Source organism: Lolium rigidum, chromosome 6 (assembly GCF_022539505.1).
Source record: "Lolium rigidum isolate FL_2022 chromosome 6, APGP_CSIRO_Lrig_0.1, whole genome shotgun sequence".
Classification (NCBI taxonomy): Eukaryota; Viridiplantae; Streptophyta; class Magnoliopsida; order Poales; family Poaceae; genus Lolium; species Lolium rigidum.
Genome location: NC_061513.1, coordinates 300,470,062 through 300,486,263, shown reverse-complemented (window position 1 = coordinate 300,486,263; position 16,202 = coordinate 300,470,062). Strand labels below are relative to the sequence as shown.

The 16,202-nt window shown below is 44.1% G+C and overlaps 1 protein-coding gene and 1 long non-coding RNA gene across 2 annotated transcripts; one reads left to right on the top strand and one right to left on the bottom strand.

Annotated features, from left to right (window-relative positions):
* Positions 1 to 516: 516 nt before the first annotated feature.
* On the bottom strand, positions 517 to 2,880 carry LOC124659020 (endonuclease 2-like). Its single transcript, XM_047196990.1, has 8 exons — positions 2,761 to 2,880; positions 2,463 to 2,634; positions 1,586 to 1,690; positions 1,353 to 1,492; positions 1,168 to 1,260; positions 1,001 to 1,068; positions 832 to 905; positions 517 to 719 (listed from the first exon to the last, which is right to left on the bottom strand). Exons 1-8 carry the CDS (start codon positions 2,878 to 2,880, stop codon positions 589 to 591), a joined length of 903 nt encoding a protein of 300 aa, XP_047052946.1. The 3' UTR covers positions 517 to 588.
* A 2,352-nt stretch (positions 2,881 to 5,232) lies between these two features.
* Positions 5,233 to 8,713, top strand: LOC124659021. The gene is made up of 5 exons (XR_006989416.1): positions 5,233 to 5,398; positions 6,345 to 6,436; positions 6,653 to 6,835; positions 7,092 to 7,235; positions 8,608 to 8,713. It is a non-coding gene; the product is annotated as an uncharacterized LOC124659021 (long non-coding RNA).
* Positions 8,714 to 16,202: the final 7,489 nt, after the last annotated feature.

The window sequence follows — 16,202 nt, the reverse complement described above, 5'->3', positions numbered from 1 at the left end:
TGTGAGGTGTACTACACGCTAGTGTATGTGTACTTCACGTTTTAGTGCACGTGTCATTACTAAGTTGCTATGACTCTATGAGTGCAATTTCCATGTGGAAGTGTGTCCTTCCCATTTGGCAGGACTAGTGTGTAACTTCCCAAGATGGGTGAGTTGTGGCACATGTATTTTTTTATCGAGATTTTTTTTAAATGGAACTGTTCACTCCATCATGTTGACAGGTTTCGGCGATTTTTTTTTTTGTTATGTGAGGTGCATTTCCCACACTGTACATGTACTTTGCATATTAGCATTGTGTAAATGATTGATTCAGACTGGTTATATTTAGCCATTCCATTGGAGTGGCTTCAGTAAGAAAATTTACTTATCAGGAGGGATCCCTAGAAGGCTAAAACAGATGCTCACAAATCAATTCATATATGAATATGATCTCTAACAAACATTTAACTCTAAATCAGATGTCAACAAAAAAAAACAAGATATAATTACAAAATAAACATTGCTTTGCTGGATTGCTGTATTGTTCAAGCAAATAGAGAGGGTTATACATATACAACAATTGTTTTTCCATGTGTGGCAATTATAGCCTCACTGTGCATATAACGGTATAGCATCTACTTTCTTCTTATCAAATATCCGGTTGAGTATCAGCGCCAGTCTGATGCCGCCCTGTGCTAATCTCTTCTCCACAACCGGGTAGCGGGAGAAGTAATACTCATCTGCATTATTCCAGAGTGCATTTAGAATTGCCTACCATCAGTACTGGACTCTGGGGCTAAATTCATACTTTTCATGCACAATTTTACTGAGTATAAAAACTTAATTAATTACCTCCTAGAGTAATGTCTTCCTCTACATCCTTGTAGGCGTACTTGCATGCCAATCCTACGCTCTCAACTGCATATCTGCATGAGAGATTATGATGTAAAATTTTGCCATCAATCAGTTGCACAGGAACATGAAGTAAAAAAATTGGACAGTTTGGATATATGAATCCTACTCATTTGCGCAGGTTGTCTTATTGTTCGTGCAATTTTTCCATTGACTTATATCGTCAGTCCATCCGTTCTGCAGTTCTCGGCGGCATCAGAAACAGGAGAGCTAGCATACTTGGAACTGGATGAAGAAACAAGTAGAGGAATAGCTAAGCCTACTAGTATTACTTACTGTCATGTTCATGTGGAGGGCTTCCACCATGGTGTCCAGGTCCTTGTTGTATAGGTTCTTCATCACCGTGTCGATGATGCTCACATCCCACACCTAGCAAAGCATAACATTTACAAAACTTCAATTCGGAACACAAGCCTGAAATTTTAGACAGGGAATGCCGTATGGAACAGAAGAGCACATACATGGTGCAGGTTGGCCTTAGCCTTGTACCAGTGGACGTTGATGGTGTTCCCACCCTCGTCTTCCTCGAAGGCCACGTGCAGCGGCTGGTGCACGTCGCCAACGAAGTGCGCCAGGAACATCAGGCTCTCCGTCAGGTTATCTGAATTGGTGTAAATGGGGACCAATCAATGTTGAGAACTGTTTTGCCTGTTGTGACAGTGTGACTGGATGAAGTCATGGCATGGCAACTTACATGAACTCTTTGTGGAGTCTTTGTAGGTGAGGAGCTGGTCCGTGTAGTTGTTGATGGCTCCGATGACACACATCCCTTGCACACCGTTGGAGTCATGGCAGTCCCCTAAAATGTAACAGGTAACTCCAGCCATGAGCTATCTAGCACGGTAGAAATCATAGCACACTATCATGTCGATCGTTTTGTTTCATTCACGAATATAGCATGCCCATTTATGATCAAACTGTTAACACGAAAAGGCGATATTGTGGAGACACATGGAACATTATCATGTCGATGGGAACGGGTGGTGGCATCATCGTGTCATGTGCGCAATGCGTGAAGCAAGGAACCAAACTCATCAGAGTAGAGTCGGAGAGTTGTTTTAGCTTTACTCCAACCTCAAGTCCTCCCCTATAAGCAACGTCTGCTACTGATACTTGGATGGAAAAGAAAAAGGTACTACCAGAACAGACCAACGTCTACAACATCTCGTAGGGAAAAGGAAGTACCATTATAGATACCTAATTTTGGATGTCAAACTCCTCCTAACCGCTACAGATGAAAGGGAAAATATGAGGCTCGCATTTCAGCTAGGAGTAGTACAATTGTTTTGGGTTTTGCTAGTTCTCTGCTAGCAAAAGTGCAATTTGGACATATTTAGATGTGATCGAAAGTCTAGATAATTCTGGCCAATTGTTGAAAAAAAGCAAATGCCATCATACTCCAATGTGCATGGTTTTTACTAGAGCCAAAAAAAAAATGCAAGTGCGTTTTTTTCCGATATTAATGGCGCGTAATTGAACTCTGTTCAGTTTACGCGAGAGAAAAAAAAACATGGTTCAATCATTGAACTTCAGTGTGCTACTGTAGAAAGAAAGAAGGAGGAGGAACCGACGGGTGGAGTTGAAGCTGCAGAGGCCGGGCGTGTTGGCGTAGTGGAGCGGGCTGGCCCAGTGGTAGCGGAAGCGCACCTCGTCCGCCCACGGGCACATGGTCGACAGCTCCCCGCCCGCCGACGCCGGCAGCAGCTCCCGCACCGCCGCTGCCGCTTCCTCCGACAGGTACTTCTGCGAGCACGCCAAGAAACCGCGCGATTCAGAATCATTTCAATTCAGCACCGGCATTCCTGCCTGCAGGCCGAGTTCGATCGAACTGCAAGCGAAATCTGGAGTGGGCGGACGGGCGGAACTCACCTCGGCGATCTTGCAGGTCATGATGTGGCCCTCCTTGCCCCACGCTTCGGCGCGGCGGGCGGCGAGGAGCGAGACGAGGAGCAGCAGCAGAAGAAGCTGCTGCGGGCGCGGTGCCGCCATCTCCAACGCTCCCTAGCTCTTTCCCTTCTTCTCTGCTCTGCTCTGCTCTGCTCCGGCGGACGACGGCGAGGTGCTCTCTGTCTCGTCTCGGGATGGTTTGCTTCAGGCCTGGGCTTTCCTGTTAACACCGGACGTAACGTAGCGTGCGAGCGAGTGCGTCGTCGGGGTCGGTTGGGCCAAGCCTGTGCCTGTATGTTTTTGTTTTGAGATTTCTGTGCCTGTATGTTATGTGGGTCGGTTGCACGACGAATGTTATAGGAGGGCCCGGCCGAACCAGCCCGTCTAATAGCTCTAGGCCTCTGGCGACCTGGACCACTCCTTGGGCCGCTGAACAGCTTCATTGTGAAGGCCCATAGTGAAAGCCAAAGTACAACGCACACCAGAAACCCGAAGTACAACTACAATGAAAACCCACGTACGCCATGCAGTCGTTTGGGGAAGAACGGGAAGAGCAGAACACACCTTTGAATTTTTTTAACCATCACATTGCCAGTACACCAAAACCATCTTCAGAAACCGCTGAAATTGGATCGGTCGTGGGTGACTTCGGAGGAACACACAATTTTAACTTGTGGGGTTCTCTGCCTGTTTTCCAAAACTTTTGTGGTGTGTGTTATACTAGGAGAAACTCAACAATTCTCCGACTGCATAACAGTGCTTAGGTATGGTAAACTGACTGTGATTGAAAGTGAACGGAAATCTATGCATAAAGAACCGGCACTTGACAGGGGCTTTGGACTTCCAAATGGCCACTGCGCCGTTATTGTTTTACCATCCCATTGCCAGTTACACAAAAGCATGTCTAGAAACCGCTTAAACTTGATCCAGGGGATGCTTTGTCCGTTTTCACAATACCGGGATAACATACTTCACCTGGGACGAGCCCTTTTGGTAACTTAATTTTCACAATACCGGGATGTGGATCTGCCAAGAGCTGGCATTCCTACTCAGAATTTGCAGTATGGTGCGTGCTAACAAGCAGCAGATCAGTAGAGATCTATCTTTACATGGAAAGTTCAGATTTTAGGTGTCTATTTTCGTGTGTGCTAGATACATCCAGATACGTTTTTGTTTTAATAATCTAAACATGGACTCTTGATGTGCAAGATTAGCTAGTATGAGCTGTCAAGGTGCTAATGTTGCCCATTTTCTCTTCACTGAAGACTGATAAACCAAATTCGAAATACTGCATGTATGTGCTGAATAAAGAACTGAGATCAATTTCTGTTGATGGCTATTTCTTTTCTCGGCTGACTTGTTTGCTACAAATGTTTAGAGAAATTGTTCTACTTTGGTGAACATGCTAGAATAGTATACAAGTGCACGTCATTTGTTTGGGTGTATTAGAAAACCTGACGATCTAGTTTGCAGCCACAAAACATTAAAAGAGAAGCTTTTGGAAATTTGTGTGCATTACAAAACCTGATGGTCTCAAGTCTCAACTTAAATCTGGGTACATATATATATATATATATATATAAATTGTTGATTCTGAATTTTTATGATAATTTTGTGTTTGCATGCATCAGGTTTGTGTGATTTGCATCTATTTGCATCATAGGGATCGAGTTGGCTGGTTGTATGCATCAGGTTTTATGAACCATCTATTTGCAGAGTGCCAACAAAAAGATCTATCCGTGCATCCAAAATTTAGAAATGAAGTATCTTAGCAAAGAAGTTAACTGACCTAAATGTTTGTTCTTACGCACTGGTAGTGATAGGCCATCTATTTCAGTTACATGGATATGAAGTCCTCTTTTTAATGATAATTGATTTTATTTTATCACTTGCACTATAATTGTTGAACCAAGATTGGTTGCCTAGTAGTCTCTTGTTGTTTTGAAACCTGATACTATGGTTCCTTGTTTGGTGCGATGTGTCTCTGCCCAGAGATGGCATTTCTATTTACAATTTTCATTCCGATGTGTGCTAACAACAAGCAGCTCAATACAGAGCTTTAGGTGAAAAGTTCAGATTTTTAGCTACCCATGTCCATGTGAGGTAGATGTACACCCAAATATGTTTTAGTTTAGGCCTCCTCTTAACATAAATCCTGGTGTCCACAGTTAGCTAGTCCTACCTCAGTACTATCTTGTTGTTTTAAAAGAAATGCATTTAGCTGGATAATCATCCTACAAATTGTCAGTATGTGCCTCCACTTAATATACAAGGGCATCGATCAGTCAGATTCCTCTTTTTAAACAAATGCGATGAAGAAAACTGTTGCAATTTGTCTTCATATGCTAGTTTGATGCCTTTCTTCTGTACTGATCATTTGATTTTCTTTTGATTATTTCACAAACACAAGTAATTTGTAATGTACCCTCTTTATGCGGGAAGTGAGATGGCAAGATGCATCGGAGCTGTATAAGGACATTGGAAGCTTGGCTGTAATTTGGAGATGTACAAGGACACTGGCATGCAAGAGGCATTGTAGTTGTACAAGCCGCGACGGCAAGTCCACTACGCCGCAACCGCCCGAAATTTGTGCTATCTCGGTTTCGACTACATTTTTTAGGTGATTCCCTGAGTCGATGTCCTGTGTCTATCCATCAAGTCACTGAACATTTAATTATACGTGGAGCTTTTCTTGTACTGGATTGTGCTGCTGGTGATGTTGTTTATATGCTCCGTGTTTGTATTTGCCGCTAATGTCTAAAATGAAAAAGGGTGTTAGAGCTTATACTCATGTTCCTAAATTTGGTACTACTTTCTTTTTGAACAACTTTTGCTCTATTGCCTGTGATTTCGTCCTACTCACAAGGATCAATTGGTTAAGTATTCCTTTGACCTCTTTCTATGTCTTTAAAAGCTAACACTCCCACACCACACACTTCTAAAAATGCAGAAGAGGTGAAAATAGCTCTATCTTGCCACGAGCAAGGTCCTTCCTCATAATATTTGCGTCTTTTGACGTTCCATTGCTGTTTGGTTCAGTTTTAGTGTATTTATGTTGCTATTAGATTTGCTTCGGAGTTGCAATTAGTAGAGTTGATAATAGTTAAAATTACCTTTTTCTTCAAATGCTAATGCTTAGGCCATGCGGGTGTGCTCTGTTTGCCTTGTTAAATGCTGATGCTTATGCACTTATACATGTTAGCATCAGTGGATTGGTTTGTTCTATTTTGGTACCTATTTTGGTCTAGAGAGCGAAGCGAACCTGATATGTGAGCTCTTGTGTTTGCAGAAGTGAAACAAGAGTATTCGTAAAAGGCTGAAATATAGATGCCATCTTGAATTTCTCATTTTAAGCATGCTACAAGAGGATGTTTTGAGGGATTATGTGCAGAAATGATGCATGTCCTAGTTCGATTTCGCAAGTTTCCATTGATTTTTATAGTCTAGCATGTCTTGACAGCGAGTTGTGTATATTGTATTTTTATTTGTTACTTGAGTTATGTCTATCGAATTTGTTTTCCCAGTACCTATGTATTCTTCACTAATACTGCCCTTCCTTGTCTCAGAGATGCATTTCCAAACTGAAGGAGAGGGTTGCCAGAGGAGGAGATCGTACATAGTTGCATAAACCCCACCAGTGGAAGGTGTCATACCAGAGGTGAATCAAGCACTTCTTTTATTGAGATGTTGGTATGATACTTGGTAATTTAGGCTTTGGCTGACGAGTACTGCTAGCATAGTTCACCATAACATAAAATTGTGATTATTTAGCTCTGTGTAATCAACTCAGTTCCCTATTAGAATTGCAACGCAGGGATGGGGAATTCATTTGGGCACTTCTGTGCTAACATATGCAATTGAATTTACACTACAGGTCACGCGTGGGTTGAAACTGCAGACTATGATGAATCCATGGTCCAACTCTATCGGCTGCTCCTTTGCTCTCACCTCACCCTTGCATGATGTTGGTTCGCGACGACCATCGAGGGAGAGGGTTGCTAGATGAGAAGATCCTACAGAATTGCATAAAGAGCTAGTGGAAGAAGTCATACCAGAGGTGAACCAAGCATGTTATTACTCCCTCTGTCCATAAATAAGCGACTCAATTTTGTTTAGATACAGATGAAACTAGATGCATTTTAGTTATAGGTACCTCCGTATCTACAAAAAGTTGAGTCAATTATTTTTAGAACGGAGGGAGTATTTGCTTACACATGAAAATCTTAGGTGTTGAGGTTAGATGTGCACTTGTCTGGTTCCGTAAGCTGCATTTGAAACATGCTAATCATATCATTGCTCATTGTTTGTTGCAGATGGAGCCACACAGGAAGTCTTAGGGATGGAAACTTCATCGACGGAGTTGGTGAAAGAAGATATACATCCAACACTGGTGGATAGTAACGATGCCGATCCCATGCAAGTGGATTTGCTGAATGAAATATACCCACACAGCTGATGTAAGTCATACTATACTATGATGAACTTTACGTTGCTATTGTCGCCTCTAAGAGGATTCGCTGATGGAGCCACATAGCTGAACGAAATCTGGAGCTTTATGCTCTTTTTTTTGATTCAATAGGATGTGGCTGCAACAAGATGATGGTTTAGGTTTAGTTTTACTGTATTTATGTTTCCTCTGGAGTTGCATTTAGTAGAGCTGAACCATTTTCTAATATGATGTATTGATTCTTATGCCACGAGTGTGTTCTTTCAGCTGGATTGTTTTTGGCATTTGCGATGGACAAAAAATAGAACTTCAGTCTTTCTATTCTTGTTTCCTTTTGCTCTTCTTCAGTGGAGATTTGCTATACGAACTGTTTCTTATTGTTTTTAGTTAGTTTGTTTTGTTGTTGGTATGCTTGGAGTCCTTTAAGCTTTCTTTTATGCTTCTTGATGTTAAGTTGGGGATCAACAGCATTTTGGATTAAAAGCATACGGTTTTGATAATGTAGTACACTTTGGAAACATTATGCTTATAATCCAAAGATAATTCAGCATTGAACAATGACATGGTAGATAACTACTACTTGGCTAGATCATCCTACTAGTACTCACGAGACAACGAATCGGTTAAGTATTTCTATATCCTCTTTCTCTCGTTTTTCCAAACTAACACCCCCACATCACACACTTTAATTCAAATAAGGTGAAAATAGCCCTGTCTTGGTATCTTTGCAATTCCTTCATCATAATACTTGCATCTTTTGGTGTTCCATTATTCTCTTTTTCAGTTTTAGTGTATATATGTTACCATTACCTTTGCCTATAAAGTTGAATTTAGTAGAGTTTATAATGGTTAAAGATTTACCATTTTCTTGAAGTGCTAATGCTTAGGCCTTTTGATTGTTGGTTCTTGAGCCGGACCGTTTCTTGCATTTGTGATGGACAAAAATAGAGCTCCAGTCTTTCTCTATCTTTGCTACCATTTGCTCTTTTGCATTAGAAATTTGCTCTGGGAGCTGATTCTTATGGTGTCTAATTTTTTCTTTTGTGTTTGGGCTACTGGGAGTCCTGTAAGATTTTGGTTTATGCCTCCTAATGTTAAGTTGGGGATCTCCAGCTTTTTGAATTGAAAGCATAATGTTTTCCCAATGTGTACCTCGTTTTTGGCCCTATAATCTTTTGTTTATGTATTGCACTTGGCATCAATGCAGCAATTGCTTGCCTTATTGGATTTACAACCTTCATGATTGCTGATCTGTTTGTAAATGCACTAGCTCTTTTAGCAACCGGGTGGCCATCACATGTTGCTGATCTGTTTGTTAGGTCTCCTTTTTTTCCCCTTTCTCTACATTGCCTGCCTTTCTAATTTGTTGTTTCTTATTGCAGCTGGCCATCAGATGGAAGTGTGGTCTTCTATGACAACATCATTCATGTCTTCCTCTGCTCTAGCCTTGACATCGCGTGCAAGTACGAGGTTATATACAAGTCGAGGTATGGAAACCAAAGACTTTTTCATTTGCTCATTTGTGTTTGTGGATGAACTCTCCACTTTATATCTCACATGTGTGTGTATTTTGCAGGACAATGATGCACCATTGTAGCCCACCACTTGTTTGCACGGTCATACACTGGCAGTGGCATGGATGGTGTCCTCGGTGCAATCGGGGCTACAATCGGTCTCAAGTGAGCTCCTCTTTCTCTCGCTCCGAGATATGTCAATCATGCCATGGCATTCTAGGGATATGGTTTGCATAGGTAGCGTCAGGGCTCAGTCCTCATGTGTGCCATCTTGTGTCATTGATATACCCTGTTTATTTTCCTTCATGTAAGAAGAAGCAAGATATTAATGTTTTCAGCTCTATTCACCGCGCCGTTTAACTCGTGCTAGCATGAACAGAGAACGCCTTTTGAGATTAGTTTCATAATAACAACTTTTTTACTTGGAAAAGCTTCTGAGATGCAGCAATTTTTTTTGCATTTGAAATATTAATGTGATCCTCCAATTTCACAGCGGATGGATGCATTGTTGTGTGTTTCTGGTGTATAGTTTGGGAATTTAAGTTCAACTTGAGCTATAAATCTGCATATCACAAGCTGCTATTACTGACAGGAATGTGGTTAGGTACTTGTTGCTAGGTAACTTGTGATTGTCTAATCTTCAACGATTCTTTACTTGCAGGAAAAGATGTAAATGAGCACACAATTGCGTAGTTGCCACTGGTTTCAGTTCCATGTGTTATGTATGCAACTATACATGAGCTTTGCATTGCATTGCCTTGGGTGGATGATGGTGTTCAGGTAAGGTCATGTGTTAAGAAGTTGTTTTGTTTGCTTGAGTTAGTTGAGAATCCGAGACTGAAATTTTGCTGATGCTTTCGTTGTTGTTGGTTGTCCCTGATCCGACATATAACATGTATGTGTGGTGCCATGAGTTGATTTCTACTCCATTAATAATGCTCTAAAACCAGTATATGCATTTCTGTGCAACTGACTTGTTGCCTGTGAATTTTTTGGTGTGCAACCAATCTCTGTTTGGTACAAGATGTATCTTTTATTTCTGGGTGTCATTTCATGTAGTACAGCAGGCCTAATATAATCTCAATGGGAGAGTAACACATACATATTTACTTTCCCTGCAAGCAAATTAGGATTCTAGTTGCTTATATATTTTTTCTGCAATCTTTTTTTTGCTGGAAGTTAACCTGTGTCTTAACCACTTGCTGATGTGCGACATCAGCGAGCAATGATCTTCCTCTACGTCTACGTGTTTTGGGCGAGCTTCTGCTTCGCCGGTTATCTCCTCTAGGTGCTTGTTCTGTGCTCCGGGGATCAAGATGTTGATATGATACTTGGCAATCTGTGTTTTGGCTGATGAGTATTGCTCTGATTCCTGATATTTAGGATTAGGAGGTGTTCCATTTAGTTGCTAGATGCTGTCCTAATCTTAGTGTACTAATTGCATCTGTGGGTATCTCGTTATGCTGCGCTCGAGGTTTAGAATTTGCTACTCGTAGTAGTATTACCCGACCCGGTACTTATCTTTGCATATGCACCGATTGTTAATTGTTTTCATGTCAACGCCATATTTTTTAAGAGCGGCTCCCTGTCATCGATTTTGTTGGGCAGCTATTAAACACAGTCATCCACTCGAGGCCCCTCTCAGATGGTGAATGTGTATCTGGCAACATCGAGTTTTTCCTACTTGTACTGCATGCATCGCTATCTCTACAGGATATCTAGCTAGAGTTAGTGAATCTATATGATCTGTTATAAATACACTCACTTTGGTTGCCTTGAGTTTACTAGTATTTCCTCATTAATAAATTGATATTTGTGTTGCTTATATATGCTATGTGCATTCCAGGAACCAACCATCAGAATATATACATCCAGGTGGAGGGCCAGGCGGTGGCACCGAGCGAGGAGAGGACCTACTGGCGTTTCACCCAGAAGATGGCCTGCAGCCTCACCGACCTTGTCGCTTGGTCTGGCTGTGCTGGCTGCAGCCTCCTTCCGCTGTCCGAGGTGGTGGTGGCTGGTGGCGGTGTCTTGCTATGACTTTGTTTTTGGACAGAGGAAGTGTCATTGATTCGGTTCTGCTGGTGATGTTTTTGTTATGGCTACAAGTTGAGAGCCTGGTCGTATTTGTGTTGTACGTAATGCATATCGAGTGCTCTGGCTGGTTGGATATGTGGGCTGGTCCATACATGTGCTGCAAATAAAAGTCAGATGCTCTTGTTAGTTTTTGGCGTTGTGATGTCTGAGTTAAGACTTTAATCATATGTATTTGTAAAAATAACTTATCCTAGCAGTTAATTAGGGAATAATCCCTGCTGCTTTAGTCGGTTGATCATGAAGCGATGCTTCTGAGCCGTTGCCTCCTTTAAAGTTAACTATTTGTTTATTGCCTCTTTGTCTTTACATCTAGTTTTAACAGTATTGTTCAATAATTTTGCCATGGTCTAAACGTCCGTAAATGGCAAAGTTTATGCCAGAATTTTAACTTTTTTGTTCCTTAAGTAGCTTAACAATGTATTTTTTGACCAGTGGTATTTATCAAATAATTCCATGGTTTTTCTTAGGAATTTGCTGGTATAAGAAAAACAACCTAGATAGTCTATCTATCCTAAACCTGAACGATAGTTGAGCTTCAGCAGCAGCAAGTGATGTATGCAGACATACTATGTTCAGCTGGGGCTGTAGGCGATGGGAAATTTGCAACCGATCTGAAGTAAACATCGTGTGCCAAGGTACAATCTATTTGTTCTCTGCAAAACTGATGGAGCTGGAGAATATTAAGTAGATAGCTAGGTACTAGTAGAGAGAGTAGATGGAGTTCGTACACCGATACCTCGAACTCATTTGCCCACATGCGTGATTAGCCCCCGTTGACCCGTCTTCCTCCTCTCGCCCACACAGACACAACAAAACACATCCTTATTATGTCTACTGTTTTTACATCTCTTGGAAAAAACTTGATAGATGAAGGGGAACTAATATTGATTTCCCGGTTGATTTGGTCCATCCATCAAGATTATTTTGGTACCAGGAAGAATACATCAAGATTTTTTTGGTATCAAATGAACAGACAATAGTAACACTGCTCAACAACAATGCCCCAGCAGATCTCCAAAACAAACACGCACCAAATTTTCTGCTTGACTCGTCAATAACCTACAAGGAAAGTAAGTAATCAGCGAGGAAGTTTAGGGGGTGGAGTAAATGGTTGGTTAAATTAACTAGAGGAAGTTTCAGGGGCGGAGTAAATGGTTGCCCACCTTTCCGAGGATACCTCGATCCCCTCGCTCTGAATGGACAATTACTCCTGCATGCAAGGAAATTGGTGATCCGCCTCAGCGATCCGTGTCACTTAGCATCCCCGCCGTCCATCAACTCCCCAACAAGCACATCACAACGAGGAACCAAACTAGCAGCGAGAATGGAAAACTTCCCGCCCAACAGTTGTCCCTCGGAACAACCTCTATTTATACAAGTCCATGGTCACCTCGCCGCGCGTCGGCTATCGCGTGACTTGTGACTTTGGACTTTGGCGTCGGCGAGGAGAGGAGAGGAGGCTCACCTGCTGCATCGGTGCCCCTGCCGCCCTAGACGGGTCGTCCGCGAGGTCGATCTTTCCTCGACGATGCCCAGGTGTACGCCTCGTGGAGGAAGTGCTCGGCGGCGAGAGGAGGATGAAGAACCTGCACGCCAAGGACGCACTGGAGTTCTTCAACCATGTCATGGTGGAGCAGCCCTTGCTCCCCTTCCTGATCCCGCTCGGCCTCTTCGTGTGGTTCCTCGTGCGGGGGGTCCTTTTCCAACTGGGTACCCCTCGTGGCCGCTGTCTAGTGACCATTCAGGTAATTATTTTATATTCCCCCATGCTGTTCAAATGAATTGGTTCATAGGTTGTGGTGAATTCAGCTCAGTTCTGTTTTACAGCATGCATTTTACAGTACGCCGCCGCCCAAGGACGCATCTGCCTGAAGCGACGACGCCGGCGCCCTGCACCTTCTGCCTGATATCGTCCACATCCTCCTCTAACCCAGATTACCTCTGAAGGTATCTGACGGCGTTCCAACACTTACTCGTCCTGAATTTCCCGTATTGCTAGATTGGTACAGATATTGTCCGTTCTTCCTTATACTATGCGTGCATATTATTTCCTTCTGTTGGAGCACCATTTTGCAACAGTTTTAGCCTGATTTTCCGCTAATTAACTTGACAGCTCTCTTCTTTTTATTTAATGGATAAGGCAATTCTTCCTTCTGTTGGAGCACCACTGCAAGGAGTGCGAAGCGGAGAGATCCATGTGAAGATTGTGCGGAGAGTTGCGGACTCAGGGAAGAAAACCAGCCAATATTGGTTGCTGCTATGTATAGCAACATTGGTTCTCTTTCCAACGGCGAAGCCAATATTGGCGCGGTAGCTAACATTGTTTTCAGCTCCCTGAACGCTGCGTCCGCCTGAGGGGTCCAGACGAATTTATCGGATTTTCTCATTAAAGCATATAGCGGCAAGGCCTTTTCTCCTAACCTGCTTATGAACCGGCTTAGCGAGGCTAAGCTTCCGGTAAACTTTTGTATGTCCTTCAGATCCTGCGGTATCGTCATTCTCTCAATTGCCCGGATCTTTACCGGATTGACCTCAATGCCTCGGCTTGAGACGAGGAAACCCAGCAGCTTGCCGGCAGGGACACCGAAAGTACACTTTGCCGGATTGAGTTTCATCCGGAACCTTCTTAGGTTATCGAATGTTTGCCGGATGTCATCAATTAGGGTATCTTTTACCTTAGTTTTTATCACGATGTCATCCACATACACCTGCACATTCTTTCCGATTTGATCAAACAGGCATTTTTGCATACAGCGCTGGTACGTTGCACCAGCGTTGCGCAAACCAAAAGGCATTGTGATATAGCAGTAAGCCCCGTGCGGGGTAATGAATGCAGTTTTTATTTGATCTTCCTTTTTCAAGGGGATTTGGTGGAAACCGGAGTACGCATCCAGGAAAGACAACAACTCACACCCGAGCAGGTGGAATCAATCACTTGATCGATCCGCGGTAAAGGAAAAGGGTCTCTTGGGCAAGCCTTGTTGAGGTTGGTGTAGTCGATGCACATGCGCCATACCTTTGGAGCTTTGGCCTCCAGGTTCTCATCTTTCTTCTTTTCGACCATCACCGGATTGGCTAGCCACTCAGTATGCGTGACTTCCACAATGAAACCGGCAACTAGCATCTTCGTCACCTCTTCTCCAATGATCTTCCTCCTATCTTCGACGAACCGGCGCAATGGTTGTCGTACCGGCTTGGCATCCTTCCGAACGTTTAGAGAGTGCTCAGCCAGCTCCCTCGGAACACCTACCAAGTCATCGTGAGACCGAGGCAAAGATATTCCGATTCTCACGGAGGAAGCCGACGAGCGCGCTTTCCTATGCCTCACCGAGACCGGCACCGATACGAACGGTACGCTCGGGGAAAGCCGGGTCCAAGCACGATGTCCTTTGTTTCTTTTGTCGGTTTGAACGCCGGAGCGCTCGGACTTGCACTCATTGCCGCTAAGCTCAACTCGCGATGACCGAGCCGGCGCAAGCTCGCGGTTTGCATCCTTCTTTTTCCTCCGCGATCACCAGCGATTCCGCTAGGTTTGACCCGGCAGATGTCTGTTTCCGGTGAGACCTTGTAGTTTCCCACCACGATCCAGAGGTCCACGAGGTGCCGGCATCTTCATCTTGAGATACGCTGTGTGGGTCGAGGCCATGAAGGCCGCCAGTGCCGGTCTCCCCAGCAATGCATGGTACGGACTATCTAAGTCCACCACTTCAAACTCAAGGTTTTCAACCCGGCAATTGTCACGTCCTCCAAACGACACATCCACCCGGACTTTTCCAACCGGTGCGCAGGACAAACCCGGAACGATTCCATGGAACGTTGTGTGCGTTGGCTGAAGCATGTTTTCTGTTATGCCCAGCCGTATGCATGGTGTGCTTGTACATTATGTTTATGCTGCTCCCATTGTCTATCAGCACTTTGCTGAACTTGACGCGAGTCGTTGGCCCTTTCATGATTGGGTCCACCACGAGAGCGTAGCCACCCGGATTCGGCATGATTTTAGGGTGATCCCGGTATGACCACGAGAGTCCCTGATCCGCCCATGGCATGTATTTTGGCACTGCCGGCATCACTGCGTTCACCTCCATGGAACGACGGCGCAGGCTTTGCTTGTCTGTCGGCTCGGTGACAAACACGACACAGCACACATCTGGGTCCTTATAAACGTTCCGGCCCAAGGGTGTCGGTGGAGGTGGTTGGCCGTAGCCGTCTCCCACCTGATTGACTTGCTGATACCGCTCGCCTGTTTTGTCGAGGGTGTACCGGCAAGGCGTTTGCCCGATAGCGGTGGTGGTGGTGGTAGCCGTCTGCCGACGCGGCATGTCCGGTGGTGGCATCATAGCATTGCCCCCTTGTCCTTGGGTGTCTTTTACCGCCCCTTTTGCATCAAGTACTTGGTCCAGGTACAATCTTTTGTCAAGTGGTTCGACGGGTGAGCCGGATTCGGCGTGTGCCACCGGCAAGGTTGATCCATGGCAGCTTCCATGGTGTATTTCGCGGGTTCTTGCCAGCTCTTTTTCCGGCCCCGTGGTTTCTTTTCGACCCACTCGTTTCTTAGGACCAGCCCATGGCTGCGATCCGGTTCTTTGCCTCCGGCTGCCGCCGGCATCGAGTTTTCCTGCACAAGACAGCAACTTGCTGCAAACCATACCTTCGATCCGGGAAATCTTCCCTCCTTTTGTTGTTCCGGCTGTCCCGGTATTGCTGCTGAGGCGGGTTTGATTGTTCCGGCTCAGCTTGTATCGCCGGTTGCATTGGGTCTCCCAACGCATAGTTTTCCGCCACACGCATCATCTCCGCCAACGTTGTTGGCATGTTCCTCTGTAGCCTTTGCCACAAAGGTGAAGAAAACTGTTGCAATTTGTCTTCATATGCTAGTTTGATGCCTTTCTTCTGTACTGATCATTTGATTTTCTTTTGATTATTTCACAAACACAAGTAATTTGTAATGTACCCTCTTTATGCGGGAAGTGAGATGGCAAGATGCATCGGAGCTGTATAAGGACATTGGAAGCTTGGCTGTAATTTGGAGATGTACAAGGACAACGGCATGCAAGAGGCATTGTAGTTGTACAAGCCGCGACGGCAAGTCCACTACGCCGCAACCGCCCGAAATTTGTGCTATCTCGGTTTCGACTACATTTTTAGGTGATTCCTCGAGTCGATGTCCCGTGTCTATCCATCAAGTCACTGAACATTTAATTATACGTGGAGCTTTTCTTGTACTTGGATTGTGCTTTGCTGGTGATGTTGTTTATATGCTCCGTGTTTGTATTTGCCGCTAATGTCTAAAATGAAAAAGGGTGTTAGAGCTTATACTCATGTTCCTAAATTTGGTACTACTTTCTTTTTGAACAACTTTTGCTCTA

What these genes read in the sequence shown, in the direction of transcription:
- LOC124659020 (XM_047196990.1), bottom strand. Translation starts at nt 2,880, where the DNA reads ATGGCGGCACCGCGCCCGCAGCAGCTTCTTCTGCTGCTGCTCCTCGTC. An exon ending in TGACCTGCAAGATCGCCGAG is followed by an intron (nt 2,635 to 2,760) that starts GTGAGTTCCGCC and finishes GCGTGCTCGCAG; the next exon opens with AAGTACCTGTCGGAGGAAGC. An exon ending in AAGACAACCTGCGCAAATGA is followed by an intron (nt 906 to 1,000) that starts GTAGGATTCATA and finishes TCTCTCATGCAG; the next exon opens with ATATGCAGTTGAGAGCGTAG.